This window comes from Urocampus carinirostris, chromosome 14 (genome assembly GCF_059441175.1).
Source record: "Urocampus carinirostris isolate Australia breed hairy pipefish chromosome 14, RoL_Ucar_1.0, whole genome shotgun sequence".
In the NCBI taxonomy this organism is placed as follows: domain Eukaryota; kingdom Metazoa; phylum Chordata; class Actinopteri; order Syngnathiformes; family Syngnathidae; genus Urocampus; species Urocampus carinirostris.
Genome location: NC_142362.1, coordinates 31762113 through 31787280, shown reverse-complemented (window position 1 = coordinate 31787280; position 25168 = coordinate 31762113). Strand labels below are relative to the sequence as shown.

Genomic DNA, 25168 nt, shown 5'->3' with positions numbered 1-25168 from the left:
ATCAGTACTTTTATTTAGAAAAATAAAAGTTGTCCAACATTCAGGGAAAAAAACAAACAAAAACAGGCTTTTCAGGCAAACAGGAACTAAGACCGGGGATACTCACAAAACAGGCTTTAACTCAGAACGTGCAAACACAGGTTTCCTCAAGGACAAACAGAACAGATTAATGCAGAACAGAAAACGCAATGTACCAGCACCCGCAATACCCACAACCCACCGTTAAGTAGCACACACACAAATTAGCTGATTTACTACAGCCGGTGCCCAGGGGGCGGGGCCAGCCAGTCGCCACGGCGGCCATGCTGGACACCACAACTTGAGCTGTTTTGAGGAATGAGCAAATATGTATTTACAGCAACTCACCCCTTTTTGTGCTGTCGGCTTAATGTTCGGTGTCAGGTTGGAAAGAGCAAAGTGGAATGAATGTTTGGTGAATGTGAGCGTGTTCTAGCCACCTCCCTCTAAGGCAGGGGTCGGGAACCTTTTTGACTCAAAGAGCCATAAAAGCAAAAAATATTAATTTTATTTTGGGAAAGAGCCACACCATATGATATGAGACAAATTTACTAAATTGCTAAACCGGCGCCCCAGACAAAAGCTTAACAAGCTTATTTTTGATGATTTGATAAAAATTATGAAAAGAGAATAATGCCAGAGCCCCTGTCCCAAATTCAACAAACAGACCACTTTAAACTTGTCTCTTTCTTGCAATTACTCAAGATCGGTTAAACTCCTTTTGACCTTTTTTTTTCATACATATTGGTTTCAAAACCAGATGCAAGCATTTATTTTGTAAAAACGTCACAACATTCTGAGAATAGGGAGCCTCATGTGCTTACCTTTGGCGAGAAATGGGAGGGAATGCTTGTACTTTTTGCATAGCTCCACCCATCCCTCCCACTCACCCAATCAAATGACTAAGTTCTCTTTCGGTGTTTTGGCGTATTTACAGTTCTGTGGATTCATCATAAAGTATCTGAACACTGAACACAGATTATATAGTGAACTTTTAAATAAAGGATTCTTTAGCGTTGTACAGCCAAAACGAGTTTTTTTCCCCCTTTTTTTGTGTGACACCTTGACTGTAAATTGTAGTGAAAAACGTGCCCAATATATAATGCGAAGTGTTGCCTTTTGAATTTAGCTTTGGTTTGGCTTTACGTGTACCTGAATAGGATAGACAACCCCGGTTTTGAACAAGATGGAGAAATTTTGCATGCAATCAAATTGGTCTCTGAGCCACAGATACTCATAGAAAGAGCCATATATGGCTCGCGAGCCATAGGTTCCCGACCCCTGCTCTAAGGCGTCATGACTTTGGTGTATAGATAGATAGTATCTATGAGTTTGAAGCCTGAAATATGGCAATGTGTCAAAAAGTCACAATAGAAGTAAAGCTTTGGTGAAGGTCAGTCTTCTCCAAGATAGAAACGTTGTCAGTCAAAAATTCCTGCCAGCATTGCATGTCCTTCACCCCTATTAGTGGGTAAATGTGTCATCCTGTTACTGCCTATTAACCCCCCCGAGATTTTGATGTTTTTGTTTTCCATATCGTTGCTTTTATCCCATTCTTAATTTATTTATCACAACTTGCCCCAAAGCCTATTACCGTGTCTTCTATGCCCTTGTTTAAGTGTTTGTTGAAAATGCTTTTGCACCCGGAAGCTGTAAATTAATTGCTGAGAAAGAGATCAATAAAGTTGTTTGAATCTGACCCAACAATGTTAACCCACGCCTGTACAGTATCCTTATTTTACATTCAACGAACAACAGTGCAAATGAAATAACCATAAATGAGACTTCGTGCATTATTTAGCACCTCTCAGTGGCAAAAAACTACATGTACTTCATTCACTATAAAATAAACAATAATGATTTGAATATAACAAAAATAGATGAACCATTGCGTAAACGTGCCGTTTTTTAATTGATCACAGGTTGATACACTTGTATTTATTTTGGAAAACATGAGGCTTACCTAAAGGGAACTAACATGGTTGTCTGCCATCTTGCTGCTATGGGTACCCTCAAAAACCATAAACATTGTAAAAGCCTAGGCAAAAGAATGATAAGAAAACTGGTGCTATTGGGTCACTTTGATTCTTCTAGCTGTTTTTAGCGCTCGTTTTTGGTTGCATTGCATATTACAGCGACATCTTATTGTCAAATATTACTCTCTGTCCCCTTTGAAATCAGCAAAATGATCTACTCTGCTAGAAAGGCTGAGAAAAAAAATAGAAAAATATGGCGCACTTGAGTTGCTCCGTAGTTTGTATTCTCCCCTATTGTTTTTTAGCAGTACAACATGCGTGTCAAACTCAGTTTGGGGCCAGATCCAGACCTGGTGTTCTCCAATGGGCAGGATCCGTAAAATCAATGTTCATGCCAAATATTTAGCCTATTAACGCCTATTTTTCATTGCCATCAGCGTACATTTGTAGCCTACCCTACAATTTAAAATCATGGGTGATAAGAGATGTTTTCTAAGCACAACACATTCGGAAACAATGGGAAACTTTTTTTTTTTTTCATGTTTGGCATTGAATGTGTAACAGTTAATTAAACACAGTGCCCAAAAAACTGAAACTCTTGCAAACACACTACCTCATACAGATGTAAAATTGTATTCATGCCTATATTTACTTTGCACAATGTTGACTATTTTTGCACTACCGCATATTGCACTAATACGATCCCAAAACTGTACGTAAACACCCAATGTGAATATCTTCTGCCTCTACAAACCCACACTTTTCTGTGTAAATATTGTCTAAATGATCTTTTATCTATTTTTTTATTCTCTTAGTCAAATGTGAACTGGAGTGCCACGTCCGATTTTGTTGTCACAATATGTTCAGCTCATTTTGTAACAATAATATAAAGGTATATTCTATTCTATCCTAGTCTATTTTACATCTGAACCAACTCACTACAAACATCACAAACATGAACTAACCCAAATGGGAGCCATGAATGCTAAAATATGCTTGCCTCTGTCATACTACTTTGAAATAAATAAAAAAGCAATACTAAATAAGAGATTTAGCAGTGAATGGGTAATATCGTCATATCAAACTATGGGGCCGGGCCTCCTGAAGTGCAGAAAATACTGTACAATGTTATCTTTAAAATTAAATGATATCTTCTACATTTTTACTGCCCTCTATCTGCAGGAAAGGTTGGTATTTATTTAAAAAAATCATAACTTTTGAAAGAAATGAGCTAGAGACAGCGTGCCGGATTACATCATCCATCAGGCCTGATCTGGCCCATTGACCATATTTATGAAAGATCTAGACTCCACTATCAGTGACATCTAGTGGTCAATAAATACACAGTGTCTCTTTAAAGTGAGCATAAAAGTGCAATTGAGCAACATATCTATATCAGTAAATGTTTTTTTAAATGAACAAATTAAACCAGTTTTTTGTCGCTTTTATTCGAAAAAAAATTCAGTTTGTCGATTATCTAAAGCTGGGGTAACCAAGAACACCTGAGTAGCCCACGGAACAGTTCTGAAAATAACTACCTAGTGTTGTGGCATTGCCATTTTTCTAGTTATTTGAATTCTAACTGGCATGATTTTTTTTTAACTAACTTAATTCTTTTAACATTACTTTTAAAGTTGGCGAATACTTTTTATATGTATATCACTCAAGGCCGTTATACAAGGCAGATTTTTTCCAAATGGTCTGCATGCATATGGCCCTTTTTGAAGGCCTCCCAAAGCACTTTACAATTTACCCACTCACACACACTCACACACCAATAGCAGTGTCAGACATGCAAGGCAACTACCTGCTTATCATTAGCATTTGTAATGCAGTGTCTTGCCCAAGGACACTTTGACATAGGAAATCGAACCTGTGACCGCTTGATCCCAACACGAGCGCTGTACCTCCTGAGCTACTGCCGCCTCAGTGGTTGACTGATTATTTATTATTCATTCATATTAATAATGATTACAAAATGGCGACGGCATAATGACATAGTAGGAACATAGTAATAACAAGATAATTTGTTTAAGAAATGCATGTAAAACTAGTAGACGATATATATATACTCAAAATGGGTTTAATGCCAATAGCATATATTTCTATTTTTATTGTGTGCTCTCTTAGGACGTACATGCTCTAAAAAAAGTCAGGTCAAAAATAAGGCGACAAAGTCTGCCGGCCGGCCTGCCGTTGGGCCGACGGAATGCTTAGGAATCAAGCAAAAATAACTATGCTCAAAACGAGCAATATTCTCTGCAAGTGGTGTATATATATGTATTTTTTTTGCAGTTTGTGGAAAACATTTTAGTCAGTTGAAGCCAGGGACATTTATTGATGAGACTTCTGGAGAATTTGAGTTTCCAGGGAGGTCGCGGGTCTAGCAAATGTGCTTGCCTGAATTCAACAGTGGCTCATTGAACTAATCACGCGGATCAACTGCCACGTCGGCTGGATAATGACGGCTGGAGCTGTCAAGTAATGAGCAGAGAAACTTGTTGTGAGGGGGGTTATTAGTCACAATTTGGCAGCATGCAGAAGGGCTTGTTCGGACGGTTGCATATAGTCATATGTTTACTAATCTATGTCGTTGTTTATTTTATCCTAAATGGATGGGGCTCCAATCCAGATGCATCGAATTGGATACAAAGACATTGCAGTGTATCTTACACATTCATACATAGCTGAGCCGATCCAAAACTAAGGAACTATATATACAGTATATATATCAGGATTCGTGAGGCTGCTTGAAATTTCAAGGTTTTGAGAGTGCTTGCACAAGTTGCATAAAGTGCTTAGAAAAGCTTGAATCCGCTGTTGCGGCAGTCATACGTGATAAAACCACGCATTCAATGAAGACAAATTAAACAATTCTGCTTAAAATGATGCCAACACTACTTTCTGGTGGCTTCACTTTGACATTTCCTCTTTTTTACCTTGACACTAACGGCAGCTCGCATTAATTTGTATCGCTCAGTCCGACGAGCGGCGCCGAAGAGGAGATGTTTATGCTACACCTAAACAGGGCAATATAAAATGTGTATTAGTTCAAAGACTAGGTATAATGTATGGACAAGTATTTTGGGCCATGCAAAAAATTAAGGTAGTGTTTCCCAGGTTTTTAAGTAGAATGGGAAAAATTTCCTGCAACTGAAAATGTAAGCTCCATGTTACCATCTTTTTTACCCAGCACATATAAAGGGAAAGATTTGCCTCTACATTTTTTACACACGTTTGTTCAGATCTACAATGTATTCGCAATTTACTCTTGAACCAAAAGTCATATGTCTTGATGAATGCACATGCAAGATTAAAAATCGCATATGTGAATCGCAGATATATTTGTGGATGTAGAAAAATACATGATTTACACGGGATTCTTCTTTTAATGGTACAGGATAAATTGGAAAGTTGGCTTTCAAAGTCCTGAAAAAGTGCTCGAATTTGTGTACAAACCCTGTTTTATACAACCTGGAGAAACTTAACCGGCCTTTTGTAAATATGCTGTGTCCAATCGTGTTTGGCAAAAGACAAACAACTCCAAGAAGATACAATGAAGCCTTCATAAACTACGCTGACATTGTGAATATTGTTCTTTCTGACAATAAATCAACACCAAAAAAAACCAAAATGAAATCTCTACAGCTAACCCACAACTTCACCTTTACAGAAAGCAAAACGAACAAAAATGATTGTATGTATTTGCTACTGCCTAAGATCATGACAATTACTTAAATCCGATCAACGTTAGCGAACACATGGTTGATTTGGTTATTTAATCTTTATGTATCTGGGTTAGGCAGCTGAGAACACATTATGATTCACTGGTAATTTGGCTGAGAAGCGGCAGACACTCAAGTTTGGCATGGCAAATCAGACAACAGATTGTTGTAGAATGTGAGAACCAGGGCCCTTACACAAGTCTCATTGATGCATTCAAGAGATGATCCGTCTTTTTAAAGTGCAATTATTTTATTTATTTGTCTGTCCTTCCATCTGTTCTGTCCAGTCTGTCTGTTTGTCTCTCTCTCTCTCTCTCTCTCTCTCTCTCTCTCTCTCTCTCTCTCTCTCTCTCTCTCTATATATATATATATATATATATATATCTCTCTATCTCTCTATCTATCTATCCATCTATCTATCTATCTATCATTGCAATACTGAATTGTGTCACTGCATATATATCAGTGGCGGATGGTGAGAGCCGTCTCTGCTGGCCCCAACAAGATCTGAATCATGTGATGTTAATTATATTTTGTCTATAAATACTTTTTTAAGAATTCTAAATTGTCTGTCAGCTTCCTTTCATCCATTCTCCCTGGTTGTGCTGCTTCTAGATGTCTGCTTTTATAACCAATAATTTCAACCAATTTCTACCAAGACTTGTTGCTCGGCTTATTTACCCTGAGGCCTTCTGAATGAGATTTGCAGGCCCATACAATAGGTCTTGAAGAGAGTAGTTCGTGTAGCTAATCAGATTTCGAGTTGATGTCTGAGAGCAAGCTAACGATGTCACCAGTTTCTTAAATCTGTGAACCAACACTGGATAAGTGGAAGAAATAACGGACCCAATCATGATCATGCCAAATACAGTGATGGGAGTCCAAGAAAAGACTTTCCACTTATTCAAAACATATTGTTTCCATTAGATGAACACAATGACCTGATTTTTTGAGTCATGTCACATATATTTATATACGAATGTATATATATATATATATATATATATATATATATATATATATATATATATATATATATATATATATATATATATATATATATATATATATAGCGGGCATATCAAGACGCTTTGAGTCATCGGCGTTTCTGCCGACTCGGCTCTCCTGATGTGAGTCGATAGTAACGGTTCCTCCCTCGGCAAAGGCTCACAGTCATACACTGTCTTCGCTCCACGCATCTCTTAGAGCTTACATAATGCATATCTGGCCTAATTTCCCCCCTCTCCCTAACGAAACTGCTAAACAACATAACGCCGCAGATCTGACAAGCAAACAAGTCAAAGGGTATTCTCCGGCTGCTTGTGTGAGAATAACTAATTGTCTTTTGTTTAGAGAAAAGGACAAAACGTAGAAAAAAATACAGCACTAGCAGAAACTTTTGCTCATCTTTATATTTCTTGTTTTAAGACAATGTTTTCACACTGGAAAATAAATCTTTAATGACATTTTTTGCTTTGTCTGAGGTCTGCTCAAATGATGAACGTTAAATAAGTTGTCCAATGGCAGCCTTGCCAAAATATCTAGAACCGGCAATGGCAGCCCAGCAATAATTTATTTTGACGTCTATAGCAGTCAATGGCAGCCCAGCTGAAATGGAACTCTGACATCTATAGCTGTCAAGGGCATCCTAGCTAACTTTGATTTTTGACTTCTCTAGCTGTCAATGGAAGCCTAGCTAAAATGGCTTTTTGACATCTGTATCCATGAATGGCACCCCAGCTAAACTAAGTATTTGATGTCTATAGCTGTCAACGGCAGCCTACTCTAGCTAAAATGGATGCTTGATATCTATAGCTGTGTATGTCAACCCAATCAAAATAGATCTTTTACATCTATAGCTGTCTTTGGAGTGAATGGGTTACAGTACAGTATGTTTTAATGAAGCCCAACTAAGTTCAAAGAGCCCTTTTTTGCAATGAGCCCATTTGGTTTTAGCTTACTTTTAGCCAAGCGGTTTAAGGCAGAACACATTACGTAAGATGAATGGAGGATGCGGGGGAGTGCTGGAGAGTTAAGTCATGTCATGCTTATTTGTATGGTGAGTGACATTTTGCTTGTCAAAGCTGGGTTTTCTTTATTTCTATCTGGTAGCCTAGCATAAAAATGGTGAAAGTAAGAAGAATGAAAAAATGAGAGTTTATCGGAGCGTAATTAAGAAATGCATATACTTGCTTCATAAACAGGCTGACAGAGGCTGATATGATGACACAAACCAGGAGAAGGCAGCTTCAACTAAAACATTTTGTCACTGTTGCCATTTAAGCTCAGTGCTCTCATTTTTCCATGGTCAGTCAGTCAACAAACCTCTGCCCCGCAAAACGTGGGTTTTGATTCCTTCCTGTTTCCTGTTGGTATTCTCCAGTTTTTGGTCCCGTCTAGTTTGTCCTGTTTATATTCTATATCCTGTTTCATTATCTATCCTGTCTGTCTGGTCCTGTCCGGTATTGACCCCATTTGTCTGATATCAACTCGGGCAATCGGTATCGATCTCGTTGGCCTCTGGCTTCCTATCATTTCACGCCAGAATGTTGCCTAACATGCATGACACCCCATTTCCCGCTCATACCAGCTCGGTAGCCTAGATGGTAGGGCGCCCACTCCGAGACTGGGAGGTCACTGTTTCAAGCCTCGGCCGAGTCATACCTAAGACTTACAACATTGGTACTCATTGCCTCCCTGTTTGGCGCTCGGCATTATGGGTTGGAATTTGGGGTTTGGTCACCTAACGACACAGCAGTTCGGTCTAAAAACCTGGCGCCGATAGAAGGCGACGCGTCACGTCGAGAGGTTCGCGTGCCAAATGATTTCTGGTATATATCATGTTTATGGTCTGTACTGGCTGAATAAAAAAAAAATAATAATAATAATAATGATAATAATAAAAGGCTTGTGTGAGTAACGTCACGCGTTTGGGTTCTGATCCTGTTCTGGTTCATGACAACATTTTAAATTACGTCCAGCTCCTTTGCTATTAAAATTATCTTCCATCTTCTAAAAAAATGATTTCCCTCATTTTTGAATAAGAAAAATTCCAAAGTTAATCCAAAAAAATATCCTAAAAAATCAGACACAAAACTGCTTATTTTATTTAGCACCTCCTCATTACTACAAAAAATCAAATATATAAATATATATGTATATATATATATATATATATATATATATATATATATATATATATATATATATATATATATATATATATATATATATATATATACATATACATATAATTTAATTATTTAATTAGATATGTATTACTCAAGCCAAGTCAAGTCATGTATATTCGTCACAAGAGTCTCCAAGGGATGCACAGACCACAGATTATTGCAAACTAAGGACTATTATTACACCATCCCCTGATCTAAGACCTACATGATGCTAATCTTTGAAGTAGCAAAAACATGAAAACTAAACCACGGGATGGCGGTTGATCACATTCTAGAAAACATTTTACCTGGTTAGAGAAGCTATAAAACGGACCTTTTTTAAAGCTAGTCAAGTGTCTGGAGCATCACAATTGTGGGTATGATTCAACTTTTATAATGACCCGAAAATAACTTTTTTTGTGAAGCTTGAAAGCTTTTATATATGCGAGAAATTTCCAAGAAACTGTAGATCCTCTCAGGGTTTGTAAACCCTTTTCATGGCCAAATACAAGCACTTTTAATCACTTTCAAAGCCAAAGTTCCAATTTTTCCAGCATCTTGGTCTGATGCTACTGTCCAAATGCTTCACACGACACTGCCATACAAACTAATGCCAGCTGCCATTTGTAGCGAGGGAAGAACCAATGCAATGGCAAAGAGAAGCCCCCTGACCAGGTGTGTCAGCGTCATTTTCAAACGGGCTTATCTTATTTTATGTTGTATTCTCCTTCATTTAAAGTATGGTCGGACTGCAGAGGAAAAAAATGCTACAAATTTAAGCATTTACTAGAACTTCATCCAATAACAAACAACATTTAAAGGCTCAAGTGTTTGTTTAACAAATAAAAGTACTGTACTTTGTAAAAATCTTCTACAAATAACTTCTGTACTGTCAAATTCTAATTAGATTTTGATGAACAACTTCATTAATTACAGACCCAATTCACTTCACTTTACATGATAACTTGCCGCCATCATGTGACCGTTAAGGAAAACTGCGTTTACGTTCTGGTACTGTTATACATATGCAATGAGGAGCCACTAGGGAACGCCAAAGACTCGCGTGTGGCTTGTGAGCAAAGTTTAGCGAGTGGAAAGGTTCAACTTTGTTGGCAATAGAAAGCATCTTTCTCTGTTCAGCCAAACAGAACGCAGAACACACTGCACGATGAAAATCCACAAAGCAGTGAACCAGTGATACCTGAAGCGCAAAGTGGCAAGGTGTCTCCGTACTCGAAATTAACCCATTCCAGTAGTTTAATAATGTCTTTTTTTTGCAATGCACATTCATATACACAGCTTAAGACCCTTTTCTTTTTATTATCTGTATGCGCCAAGTGCATGTTGCCATAGCGACCCGGCCTTGGCTTGAAACTGCGTCTCACTTGCGTCCAGTTTGTAACTGTTTACTATGCAAATATACAGTCTACTCTTAGATGATGCGGTTTTCTTTCAGGTGAAACAATATAAATTTAAAAATGCACTAGAAATCCAATTGGAGCAAATACAATGCCTAGCAAAAAGATTGTGCCCCTAAGAATTTTTAGTCAATTTGCCACATTTCAGTGTTCAAACCTACAGCTAAAGCAACTGATAATATCATTTAATAATCCAGAAGTGAGACACAATCTTGAATTGGAATCCAATTATTCCAACATTTTACATTATATTTACAATGAAAAGTTACCCCTCCCTGTTCACCCAGCTTAGGTAACTGATTCCAGAAGTTCCCTGATGACTTCTGAATCATCCAATGTCTAACTAAATGACTAACAATGACAAACCGAGTGCATTCAATCTCAGTTTAAATGCACTTGCTCTGTGGTAGAGGTCTGTGGAAGCAGACAAAGGATAAGATATGGCAAAAAATCACACCAGGAAAGTTCTGGATTAAGTTGTGCAAAAGTTCAAAGCATAAGAGTAACACTGTGCACCTTAAAACGCATCCCCACTGTCAAACATGGTGGGGGAGCATCGTGTTCTGGGGTTGCTTTTCTTCAGCAGGGACTGTTAGGATTGATGGGTAGTTGGATGAAACTAAATACAGGGCAATTGTGGCAGAAAATATTTTTAAGTCTGCAAGAGACCTGAGAATGGGGTGTAGGTTTACCATCCAACAGGACAATGACCCTTAACATAAAGCAATAACTACAATGGAATGGTTAAAAAATATAAATATAAATGTGTTACAATGGTCAAGCATAAGTCCAGACCTCGATCCTCTAGATCCTGTAGTGGAAAGGCCTGAAACATGCTGTGTACAATTGATAACCATCAAATCTTAAGGAACCTGAGCTGTTTTGTAAGGAGGAATGAGTAAATATTTCTGTTTCAAGTTGTGCAAAATCTATAGAGACATACCCAAAATGACTAGTGGCTGTGGTCGCATCAAAAGGAGGTTGTTCAAAGTTTTAACTCACAATAATATCTTTGCAACCCCTACAAACTGGCCCCGTTTGTCTTGTTTGCGAGGGCACTCGGAGCATCAGATGTCATTCACTTTACATAGCAGCGTTGGTCATCGCCGTTTCTGGGTGATCCGAGTGAGTAAACGCCAAGACGTCCCAAATCTTATGTAACGCATCGTTACAGCCCATTTGCGTGATTGAAACCATGAAACCTGATTTGAAATTCTAAAGTGGCCGTTTTAATTTTAGTAATGTCCTGAAAAACACCAATGGGGATTGGAGGCGACGTTGCGCATTATATTCGCTCAGCGACCGCACACATGCTCGGGGGTGAAAGGACGACACGGGCAATCGGGAATAAATGTGGATATTTTTTATTCATTAACTAGCAAGTAAAGCAGCAGCACATGTACCAGGATAGAAATGTCTTTGTCCAATTTGCAATCAGATTTCAGTTGTTGCAAGTCTGCAAAAAAAAAGGAGACGGAGAATGTCTTTTGTGGACTCTCCATACATCAACAAAATTAAAGAACACATAGCATGCGTTTCTCCTTTCAAACCCAGATCATTGAATGTTGCAATAGCATATGGAGGCCACAATTAAAAAAGAAGATTGTTCATGTATACCGCGCACTTAAATTTGTATTAAAAATCAATATATAATTTGGAATAACCTTTTCTCGGCTCAAATGAAGAATCGTATGTGACAAACGTTAAATACATGTAGCCATGATTTAAACGTATTTTGTTATGTATTTCAGATTCGGATTCATCATCAGATTTACCAAATAGTGCTTGTCCCACATTTTTCTTTTTTCTTTTTTTTCATATCTTTCACAGGACAACTTTTTTTTTTCTCCACAGGCATCTCTGGAACTGTGATAGTGAGAAAAAAACCTAATGACTTGGGTCTGGTGTAGTTAGGAATCAGTACTCCCCCGTGACCCCGGTTCGATTCCTGTTGCATCCAACGCTATACAATGGTGGTCAGTGCTACTGATCAATACTGCTGGAATTATTTTTTTAATTATATACAATTTAGTGTCACATATGGCTTCATATAAGGGTAAACCTATATACTGTTCTTCACGAAGTAGGGATATAACTGTAGTCGCCTTCCAAAAATTAGAGAATTAAATACAATGTTTAAACGTTTTTTTTCACGGTTGTCCTAGTATCGCTTTGTAGCATTTCCCTTTGTGCATATACAGTACATTATTAAAACATATCAGACTCAGACTAAACCTGGGGCGAGTAATGAAATATAAAGGACCCTTGACAGTGTTTCCTTATAGGGACAGTGTGTATTATTTAGCGTCTCATTGGGGTAAAATAACTTTAGACATTGCAAGAACAATATTGATTAGGTTAAACGACACAGATACTTGTAGGTCAACATATATGCTTTTATTTTACATAGCATGAGCCTCACATAGAGGATGCTGACATAATTGCCATTTTGCTTCCATGGGTACCCCAAAAAACGAAAAACCTTGTGAAAGGCTGGGAATAAGAATTAGGAAAAAATATTGCTATTCAGTCACTTTAAGTCCCAGTAGTTTTTATTCTTCTTTATGCTCTTTAACACTCCTTTCAGATTGTCTTTATCAATATAACATAATACCAACTTTCCCTTTAGAAGACCTACAACCTTCGCCCAAACAAGAATACAGTTTAAGGTTACTTTTTTATTTTTGAGAACAGCTGTGGGCAACTTTTGGAAGTCATAGTCCACATCTGTTTTTTACCGAGGACCTGTAGACTTATCCATTTTGTCCCAATTTTTATATATGAATAAATATGCATGAAGATATGTACATGTTATGTTCGTTTTTTTTAAATTTGCTTTGAAAAACTTACAATTTGAGTATAATAAAATATTAGGTCAATGTTTTTGGCACTACTCCGTTAAGTGGTTTAAAATGTTATACCTTCAGCTTTTTGCAACTACGTGAATCTTTATTAACTACATAAAAAATAATTATGTTCAGGTACAAGCTCTTTTGTCAATATTTTGAATTTCCTTGAGTATTTGGCTCTTCTAAATCAGTTTTAGGGGGTCCCATTTATGTGGTATAGGCTTTTGTGCGAGTACATACAGTAAATGAGGTCACTTTGGTTTTGTTGGTAATTTTTTTTGGGGGGAAAGTGAATATAATCTACCATCTCTGCTCTAAACTGCGCAATCCTTTAAATGTTTTAGTTTAAGAAGTGATTTATGCTTTTATGTTCAGGTTGCATTTTGTCGTTAGGGTGGAATGACGGGTCTTAAATCAGACCAGTTTAGAACCACAGCTATACAAAATGGATACGTTAATCTTTTACAGGATATAACAGTTTTGCTCACAGCATATATTCTGGGTTACAACCTTGACACCATCAACATAAAGAGCCATTTATTTTGTTATTTTCCAACCCTCTTTTTTTCAGTTGGAACACACCTTGACAGACTTTTCAAAAATGCTTTTCCAAGAATGATTTCTCCCTTGCCTCATCCGTCAATTATCAGTGAAACGCGTCCCACGACTGCAAACGGGTTGAGTCAACAATCTGATTGGACAGCGTGACGAGTATGCATACATTTCAAGCCTGGGAACTGAGTTAAGGTGACAGGTTCAGTGCATATCCTTGCAAATCGTGTGCATTTGCTATGCGCATTAAAGTCTCTTGGGGGAGGGGGGGTTCCCTCTGTTACACTGTATTACCCAGACATTACTTAGACTTTATAATTTGCTCTCATGAAACACTTACTGTATGCATATTAAGACCTATCTCTGGCCATACGCCTTTAAGCTTTAACATTTGCATTGTGCTTTTTTGTTCAGAAGATATGAACTATTGTCAAAAGTGGGGGTCGGCAACCCGTGGCTCATGAACCGCATAAGGCTCTTTAGCACTGCCGAGTGGCTGCCTTGAACTTTTACAAAAATGTTTACAAATTGTAAATGGTGGGGGAAGGAAACATATTTTTGATTTAATATGTTTTTTTGTAGGAGGACAAACAGGACTGAAGCACTTTTAGCATTTTCCAATGCTGTAAAAATGTGTACAATAAAAATTACATTTCAACTAGAGGTGTAGCTATGTAACTTTGAGACGAGAGGGAAGATCATCTGGTACAAGTTCACCAGTGGGAATTGATAGACATCAATAAATAGGTAATGCTGCTTCCCTTCTTGGCACTGGGCATTCGGGGTTATAATTGAGGGGGTTGATCACTTAATGACTCCCAACGACCGGTGTTGCGACACAGAAGTTGTGTAGAACAATCGTAACATCGTTTACTGAACACAGTTGCTCGTGTGTGTATGGGAGCCAACCCCTGTGTAATCAGGGATAAGGCAAGGAAAACTAACGATCAAATAGATAGGTAATGCTCGATTTTGAAAAAAAAAAAAAAAAAAAGTCCATGCAATGAAAAAAAAATTACTGGAATGATTTACTTGCTAGTGTAACAGGTTATATTTTTGGGGGATGAAGAGAACGCCAAATAGAATAGAATATACCAAATCAAAATCTTTACTCTCACTATCGCCCTCTGTCATGAGGCAAGATAATTGCATGCCTCACTCTGGATACCCATACGCTCAACCCATTAATAAAGGTGTCAATAGACAACCCAGCTCCAGACTTCCTGTGCGGAGTTTGTATGTTCTCCCCGTGCTTGCGTGGGTTTCCTCCGGGCACTCCGGTTTCCTCCCACGTTCCAAAAACATGCATTTTCAGGTGGATTGGCCGGTCCAAATTGTCCCTAGGTGTGAATGACCGAATGAGTTGTCTGTCTCTGTGTGCCCTACGATTGGCTGGCGACCAGTTCAGGGTGTACCCTGCCCACTGCCCAAAGATGGCTCGGATGGGCTCCAGACTCCCGCGACCCTAATGAGGATAAGCGGTACGGCTAATGAGATGAGATGAGATAGACAATCCTCCATTATTGAAATAAAAAACATGCAATGAGAAAAAAAAGACTGGATGGCTTGACTTGCTGTTAACTTGTTTGGGGTATTAGGTGTGTGCCGAATAAGAACTTAGGGTCTAACTATCGCCCTCTGCCATAAAGTGATTAAATTGGGTTTCTCACTTTGCATCTGCCTCCATTAACTCTGGTCTAGTCAACATCATATGTGCCTGCAGCATAAAACATGTCTTTTAAAGTACAGAGTGTATTATTTAGTGCCTCCCGGTGGTAAAAATACATGAGCTATGATATAAACATGAATTTTATCAAAATACTTACAGGTTGAGAAATGTTTTTTTTTGCATTAAGCTGACATTTCTGTCCACCATCTGCCTAAATAAACAAAAACCTCGTACAAGGCTTGGGGGAAAAACATCGAAGAAAAATGGCACTTTGTGGTCACTTTGAGTTTCCTTAATTTCTATAACTCTCTGTTCTTTTTAGTACTCATTTTCGTTTGCTCTACACAATCCGTCTACTGGCCAAATAATACACACAGTCCCTTTAAGTATTATTTCAGATGTAGATTTTTGCAGATTGATTTTACCTTGATGTTAATTTTTTAATGTTTTCTGACTTGGTATCAGAAAAACCGGTGAGTAATCTGGATTGATCTATATATAATATTATTGATACAGGGTAAGTACTTGGATCACATTGATACAATTGTCCTAGGATCGATACTGTCTTCTCATTTGAACTATCTTTAACTAACATGCTGTTAGTTCGGTGTAAGATTAAACATACATCATAACTCTCAAACTGGTGCTGTTTGGTCACTTTGACGCTTTGTAGTTTGTAATGTTTTGTGCTTTTGAGCAATCATTTTCATTTGCACTACACATTACAGCGACATGTAGGGGTCAATTACTACCAGGGTTGGGTAGGGTTACTTTAACTTGATTACTTTCAATTACTTTTGGATTACTCCAATACCAAATATGCTAATAAAATACTAAATTTTGTGCAGGCTTGGGGAGTAACGGAATACATGGAATGGCAAAAATGATGTTGGCAAGCTGTTTTTTGTCTTTTATTAGCATATTTGGTAATGGAGTAATCCAAAAGTAATTGAAAAGTAATCAAGGTAAAGTAACCCTACCCAACCCTTATTACTACACACTATATCTGATGATAACATGTTAGGAAATTAGGAATATAAAAACACAAAAACATGTCATCACAAAGATGCCAAGGTCATTTTTATAACTGCACGAGAAAAGCAGACTTGGTGTAATTAAGATCTAATGTTTAGAGAACAGTCATTGATTTGCTGGATCAGAGCACAAATGCCAATTCATCCCATAAATTGAGGGACAGCAAAACTATATGACAAAATAATGCAATTGAGTGACTTCCTCAGATTCTTCGATAAGAATTATTTTTGAGGGATGCTTTTTCATTTGCATGGCAGTTAGTAAAAGGTTAGTCTTTTGAGTGTCTCTATGGCTGTACTGTATGAACACAAACTGATAATAACGAATAGTTCCGAGAGGATGACATCATCGATGACTCGTTCAAGTCAGAAGTGCATTTTTTTTTTTTAAAGGAAGAAAAAACAAGTTTTGAGAGGGTACACTATTGGCCACCAAGAACTTTTTGACATATTGGAACATGTCAGGCTTCAAACATGAGGCTAAGAAACTGAAAATATGCTCAAAGGATCAAAAATTTGTGAGACACAATCAGAAGGTGGAACCAAATTATTTCAACATGTTATATTATATTTACAACGAAAAAAAGAAAAGAAAAAAAAGAGTCGGTGTTGCAAAAATACTGCCACCCTGATCTGACTCCTGATGAACTCTGAAAGATGCAATGTCAACCTAAATTACTAAGAATGACAAACAGAGTGTCGTTAAGTCTCAATCTTAATGTACCTGCACTGTGATTGGCTCAGACAACCGTAAAAGCAGATACAGGAAAACAAACAGTTATATGAAGACCAAAGAACACACCAGGCAGGTCTGCAATAAAGTTGTGAAAAAGTTCAAAGCGGGAACGGGATTCAAGTAGATTTCAAGCATGAAATCACTGCATACCTACGCCAATCAGAATGTCTTTCCAAACATTTGGCCCCAAAAATGAAGAACATTAATCAGAGAAGCAACCAACTGGCCCATGACCACATTGTGTGGCCTGCAGGCATATACAGCCGAGGCAGGACTACCAGTGCATAAGACAACTGTTAGTCGTGCCCTACATACATCTGCCCTTTATGGGAGAATAGAAAGAAGAAAGCCCCCTTTGAAAGCCATGAAAACGCCTGTTTGGCATTTTCAAGAAGCCACATGAGAGATACAAATAACATGTGGAAAAAGGTGCGCTGATCAGATGAGACCAAATTTAAACTTTTTTGTCTGAATGCAAAGCATTGCGTTTGGTGTAAGGATAACACTGTGCATCACCACTGTCAAACATTGTGGTGGCAGCATCATGGTTTTTGTCCAGCAGGGACTAAGAAGATCATTAGCATTGATGGAAATATGGATGGAGCCTAACACAGGGCAATTCTAGCAGACATTCTATTGAAATCTGTAAGTCTGCATCATGTAAAAAAGGTATTGGGGAGCGAATACTTTTGCAAGGCATTGTACATTTTAAGCAAGTCACCAAGCACCACCCTTTAAATATTTTTTGCCCATTTATCCGGACATTTTTGTCTTATTTTTCCCTCCTTAGTCAATATTACGTGTTTATCTTAGAGTGACACGTCTATTCTTGTTGTAAACAAAGTACACCACGTTGATATCATTGACATTAAGGCAGTTATCTTTCTAATTCCAATTCTTATTTTAAGTTATCATGAGATAAGACATGTAATGTAGCTAAAATTAGTAAAAATTTTGCCATTGCTTTAAAAAGTAATTTTTTGCAGCTTTTAGACCATATTTCATCATTCTAGTGAATATAGCTGTGATTATAATCCTTTCGTTTGGAGTTACAGCACAAATCAATTCCAAACAAGTGCAGCAGTTGTTCATAATCCCCCTGCGAGGGAACACCACTGATTTGCAGAGATTATCCTATATGCGAGTGCTCGGCTTCTTTTTAACTTCGTATTCTCTTTTTGGGCTCAAAACTCATGAGAAGATATTTTTGAGCTCCTCTCATATTTTTTACTCTCCTCACCTTGTCAAAGCTGTCCGATTTCAGCTACATGACTCATCTCCCGGACCTCTCGTTCCGCCTACACGAGACAACGTGGACCGACACTTTTGCAAATTAATTTGAATTTCGTAAGAATGACACCGGTGGTAAACATGCTTTGCAACAACCTGGTTTATTTTTAGACCAGTACGTAGACTCATCTTCGCGGCTGATTAGCGCTAATGAAATGCAACCGATTTGCGAGTAAAAAGCACACATTATTGCAAATGAAATGGCTCCGGGGCGTCTGTTATGAAAAGATGAGTCATTAGGGGCCTTGCTTTCTGCTTGATTGTTCATATTTACACATTGAAACTGTTAAGCAGCGCCGACTGCAAGCGCAGCTCAGCCAGCATTAACATGCGTCTCGGGTCATCCCGTCAAAAGGCGTTTCTTAGCACTTAGCCCTCAAGTGATCCCGCTTTCCCGCTTGATATGCAAAGTACTATGTTGCATTTTGCAAAAAAAAAAAAAAAAAGTTGATTCATGCAGGAATCCAAGGAGCGAAATGGGAATATGAATAAAAATACAAGTTATTTAGACGACTGGTTCTCAACTGGTCTGTTTTCAGGACCTGCCATTTCACCTTAATGACACGCTGCAGCCCAAATCAAGAAGAAAAAAATCCACTACAGTTTAAAGCAGAGATAGTCGGGATATGTTCACCTTATTTAAAAAATAATAGATCAAAATGAACAGCAAAACTAAAACAAATTTAAGTATTGCATATAGTCACATTTAAGCCTACATTGCATATAAGCGACCTAAAACTGCTTTCAAATAGCCTCATACTGAAAGAAATTCAAAATATAAATATAGTGTGTACCTGAACAACGATAGTTATTTAATCATATATTTAAAACAGATTAATTTAATGGCGAAAAGCCAAAAATTTAACTACTTCCTATCATTTGCTGTACATTATGGCAGTGCTTAAATGGAAGACCCTCGTACACCATTTTCGTATCGATATTTTTAACTGTTTTCCACTTTTTCTTCTCCCTGTCAATAACTTTCTTACAAGCCATTACTATGGCATCGGGATAAGATAAAGCCCCCCCAAAAATAACTATATAATGAGATGTGGTCCTTTCAAATGCGCCGATAAACTGAACAGGTAGAAGAGATCAAGCTACTGTTCTTCTCAGCATTATTTTGCCAAAGAAAAGGTCCGCGACCCACTTTGGATCACGACCCTCACGGAGGAGAAACACATATTTTGACAGTGTCATTACAATTATGTTTAGCTTTTTGTTAGGTCACCAACCATTTTTAAGCTGAGAGCTAATTTTTTGTTACTAATTAGCACGAAAGGCTCCCCCTTATATACATTTCTAAAACAACAATTTATCATGTTGTTTCTATGTTGTTATTATGTTATTACCAGGTTGAAATTATTAAAAGTAGAGTTTGAAAAGATCAGGCTACCACTCAAACACATGCCTTGTATAAGAGCATTCATAGTTGCTGACAAAAATACATAATTGGGAGAAAAAACACCTTCTTTGGCTTCCTCTTACATCACTGTTTTGATTTTAAACAAACCCTGACGCAAAATAACCAATAAGAGACAGAACTTTTTGACATTTATATCACTAAGTTTTGACCAAATGGAGACTTTCCGGCAACGTGTGGAATGCCGAAATAATTCATTTCTGATTTTAAGATCTACAAAGGAAAAAAAAATCTGTTTAAATTTAATTTTTGGTCAGGGGTAAACAACTCTAACATGCTCTCGGGGACACATTCGTAAATGAAGTGCAAAGACAGCCATAAAGCCAAAAGATAAGATACCATCAGGCAAACTCTTTCTTTCATCCCTGTTAAAACAGTACAGTTGATCCACTCAGGCAAAGGTAGAGGGGCTTGAGCAAACCTTCTCTCAATGGTGATGAGGCTTTCTTCAGTAGGGCAGTTCTCTATTCAACTGCGGGATAATTTTTATGTTTGCCTTTGTAAGAGATTTACAATCAGCTCATGGAATACCCTTTTTGTGTAAAAAGTTTTTTGCATTTGTGACTTTCTACAGCCAATGTCCATAGCTCATTTATGCCCGGGATATTTAGTAAATAAAACAGCTGCTTATATTTTTCAGTCTTTATTTTGATAACCTATATGCCTGGACCAAATGAACATACAGAAGAAGAAAAACGTGATTTACAATATCGCTAAGGATGTTTGTAAGAATAAAGAAAATCCTAAAAACGACATTTGAGGGGGTGGCCATTTTTCTACTTGCTGTTCGCAGAAAATAAAAGCAAAATTACCCAGGAATCAGGTAACAACCATTCACGTTCTAAAAGGTTTTTCTAAAGCAGAGCCATAATTGGTTGTTATAAAAAGAAAGTCAGATGTCATTTCTAATAGACAGCACGTTGCAAAATGGACCCTCCCTCAGAAAAACAGAAAATAACCAGAATACTGTTAGTATTCTTGGGAAACCATACAATTGTAGAGCAAATGTAGTTGGATCGACTCCTACGAAGGAAAAAACAATATCCTGCCTCAAAATACTCCACAAACATGGCACTGAGCAAAATATGTTTTTTTGTGTGCATCCCAGGTTGTAACCTGTTCTGCGTGAATTTGGTCACATTTGACTTATTTTACAGTCGAAGAGAAATAAAGCTTTAAAAAAATAAAAAAAAAATCTGCAAAGTTCAGGATGAACAACTTGATTTGAATATTCCAAGTGAAAAAAAATCACACATAATAAGCTGCAGAAAATCCGAGTAGGAAAGCATTTTTAACAGGACTATAATCTCATACCGTGGGTCCGTGACAGTAATATAAACAACATTATGGAGGTGCATGGTCATGAATTATTTTGGTGTGTGATAAAAGTAGAGGCGGCCCCAGCAATTTTTTGTTCACTGAGGGATACTCTGTCTTACACTGAAAGAACCTTTGGCCTGTAGTGGTAGCCCATATGAGCAAAATGGACAAAGTCCTTGTGTATGCTTGACCTGGGACCCACCTTTCCAAATGAAATCAATCCTTGATTATTTTGTATTTAAAATTGAAAAAATCTAAAAGAAAATGACAATAGCGTGTTTTACTGTTATGTTGTCCAGTAAAAGATGGACACAAGATGACATCTTGGAATGACGTTCAGTTTCAAATATCAGTCACGTGCAAATCATATCCATATGGTCCGAATTTTAGAGTTTTTTCAAAGCAAGTAGACATATTTCTGATTGGATTTGCTGACAATCAGAGCATGTCAGGTACAAACAGAAGTCAATGCTGCAAGGCTTGAGCATTACACCAATGCATGCGGCAGCCCATATTCAAAGATCAGTCTTTTTTTTTTTTTTACTTTGTGTTGAACTACAAAGCCCCCGATTCTGCATGTTTATCACTTAAAACTGTGTAAACGTTGTTCTTTTTTCAAGTACTTCAAGATAATCTGGATCGATGTGAAGCTTGGCCTTCAGTTCCCAATACTCACTTCGGTTTGGCTCCACGTAAACAGTACTCGGCGTGGTGCAGTACACTATAGTCTGTTGTACTCTTTCCGGATGTGTGTATTGAGGCCTGTCCTCAAGGTCTGACGCACACTGAGAGGTGGGACGTGCCGCCGAGTGCCTGCAAGGTAATGTATGGCTGTAGCGAGTCTTCTGCTCTGGATTGAAGACTTCTCTGCAGTATGCCGGATCATCCTGTTTCATGCCGGTGGGCTTACTGAGAGGCTCCGAAGCAGTGGTACTGTATTCCGACCCCATCGCATTACTTGCAGCTTCTTCGTCTGAGTTGCACAGGAAGGCACCGCTCAACTCGTCAAAATCGCGAAATCCCTTGGAGGATTTGCTGTCGGCAGTAGGTGGACCTGTGGTTTTGCTCGTTTGCTCCGAAGCGGGTGGGATGTACTCATACACGTGACCCGCCGAGGTCCTGACCTTCGGAACAGATCCCTTTTTGTACAGGCCATATTCCATGTTGAGGGAACTGATGCAAGCGTTCATGGAGTTGTTCTGCTCGTTTTGACTCTTGAGGTGTCGCTTTCTCATTGTTACAAATAGTCCCGCAGCTACGAACACTGATGTGATGAACATGAGCAGGAGGGCAAGGATCATAACGGATAAAGGGATGTTACTGTACTGCTCGTCGGAGTCCAGCGATGTTTCTATGGTGATGGTGCTTCCGGGGAAGGATTCCTCAGAGGGGGGGATCATCGACGCCTGTACGACAGAGTTATTAGGGCAGAAATTAGCTGCCTTGATGTATCGCATGTCCTCCCCGGCGAGCCTCTTGGGTGAGCCACAAATGACGTTGTTAAGGACGGTGCCTGTGCTGAGCTGCTCCAGCCACGTCTTCAAGTCGAGGATGCTGCACGAGCAATCCCAGGGGTTCTCGTATAAATCCACCTGCACCAGCGCAGTCAGCTGGTCCAAGACTCCGCTCACCGGTAGGTAGCGCAGGTGGTTGCTGCGAAGATTTAGGCGAGCCAAGGTGAGACCATGAAACGCTCCCACTGGCAATGTTTTTAAAAGGTTGTTGTTCAAAAATAGGAGCTGGAGTTTAGGGACGTGCTGGAATGTGTCCGAGGCAACTTCCTTTATGACGTTGTATTCTAAATATAGGAACTGAAGACTCCCAAGCCCGTAGAAGATATCAGCCGTAAGACGGTCGATCAAATTCCCGTTAAGGTAGAGTCTCCTGAGGTACATCAAATCGGCAAAAGCTTTGTCGTGAATTTGAGCAATCCGGTTGTTGCCCAAGTGAAGCAAATCCAGTCCGGTAGCCTCGATGAAATCTGTTCTCCGTACCATAGGAATATAATTCCCAGTGAGGTACATTTTTTTGGGATTATAAGGTTTTGGTTCTAAATCTGAAATGTGCTCGATCTTCCGCTCCTGGCAGTTCACATTGAGGCCAAGATCTGAAATCTGGAGGTTGCAAGTGCAGGCCGACGGGCAGTCCAAAGGCACGGGGGATTTGGTTTGATAAGAGACAATCTGCCCATAGTTCTGGGGTTTGTTCGCAGAGAGACGAGCAGTGGGCCTCGATTTTAATTTACCTGACTGCCGAGGTCCTTTGGTGGGTCTAGACGAGGACCTTGCGACGCCAGACGAGGTGAGAGAAGCTGTTGCCAGGGCCGGCGTACTCCTGTAGCCGCCATCTGTGCTCAGATGCAGCTGTGGCGGCATCTCATATTCAGCGATGGCTCTCCTTGGGCACAGCTCCTGCTTGGAGACCTCATCCAGATCCCTACCGTGAAGGCGGAAGGGAAACTCGCAGACCACGTCTCCCACCAATGCCGTATAGGAAATGCTTTCCAACCAGGCCTTGAGGGCGATCAGGTCACAGGAGCAGTTCCATGGGTTCTCCTCTAACTGCAGCTCTACCACACTGTTCATGTGCTCCAGCAGACCTGAGTAGGGGAGGACTTTCAGCTGGTTGCCCCTCAAATCCAGATGAGTCAGGGGGACATGCTGGAAGAGGCTCACGGGGAGAGAAGATATCAAGTTGTCATTTAGAATCAACACCTCCAGGTGCCGAAGTGTGCCGAGAGCGTTGGGGGCCACTTGAGTGATGTAATTATAATCAAGCTGCAGATACTCCAAACTCTCAAGGCCCCAGAACAACTCCTCCTTCAGGGCATCAATTTTGTTATTGTTCAGATGCAATCGTTTTAATCCTTGAAGCCCATTAAACGCTCCGGCTTCTACCTCTGATATCTCGTTATTTCCCAGGTGTAATATAGTGAGCCCCCGATAATCGACAAAGTCGTTGGCGGCAAGCTTCCTTAAAAAATTACCAGTGAGCAGCAGATGATACTGAGGGTAGTTGAGCGGCTTGATTTCCGAAAGGCTCCTGATAGCCCGATTTTCGCAGCTGGCCGTAAGCACTCCTTCTCTTTCCTCGCACGTGCACGGCACTGCGCACATCCCTTCGTCCGACATCCCCGTCGTAAAAACGCGGGCAGCGCTCAGAAGAACGCAAGCCGTCCAGAGACGCATTTTCCTCTGAGTCCTGCTAAAGTATCCTCAATGTCATCTGGAGGAAAAAAAAAAGAAACGATCATGGAGCGCAGAGCGGGTGGGAAACTTTCACGCAACCAGCTGTATCAAAGCTCAGTTTGTTGCTACCCAGGGGTAACTTCTGGTCGCGCGATTGCTGATTTAAAATGGCTCGAAAAGAAGCAGAGAGAGGGAGAACGTGGGAGAGCAAGCGGAAGAGAGCAGTGAGGACTCCCTCAAGCCATGTAAATAACAACAAAAAAATCAAGGTCAAAGCAACAACACAATCACATCCAATTATATTTAGCCTGCGCCTGAAAACAATACATGTGGTTGGCTTACACCCCAATTTTGAGAAGCTTCTACTTTGATATAGATTTTACCTACCTTGCTCCCATAGGTTGAAACTGGCAATGTCAAGGCATCCCTCATCCGTCAGGAAATCCTAACAGGGATTTATCCGCTGCTTTCCCGCAGCATCCCAGAGAGGACGGGGAAAAAGCGCGAAGCGCTGATCGACCATAAACGTCGCTCCTCTGCCTCACTGTGCAGGCGGAGATGCTGCTGCGCCTGATAACAAAGTTCCCTGTTCTCTCTCCATCTCTCCCTCTTTCTCACTCTCTTCCTCTCCCTTACCCGGTGGTCGGGAAGATGTCAAGTCATTTCATTTCACGCAGAAAGAATCGGCTCACTTGAGCTGAGACGAGGCGGGAAAAATAAACTGACCTACCTTCTGAAAGATCTCTCAAATGATCAATAATTCAGCAGAGCGCAGCGCCGAAAAGACGCTCAAATGGTTT

General features: G+C 39.3%; 1 protein-coding gene across 1 annotated transcript; it reads right to left on the bottom strand.

Annotated features, from left to right (window-relative positions):
- Window positions 1–20487: 20487 nt before the first annotated feature.
- On the bottom strand, window positions 20488–24948 carry slitrk5b (SLIT and NTRK-like family, member 5b). Its single transcript, XM_088353123.1, has 2 exons — window positions 24756–24948; window positions 20488–24405 (listed from the first exon to the last, which is right to left on the bottom strand). Exon 2 carries the CDS (start codon window positions 24366–24368, stop codon window positions 21768–21770), a length of 2601 nt encoding a protein of 866 aa, XP_088209249.1. The 5' UTR covers window positions 24369–24405; window positions 24756–24948; the 3' UTR covers window positions 20488–21767.
- Window positions 24949–25168: the final 220 nt, after the last annotated feature.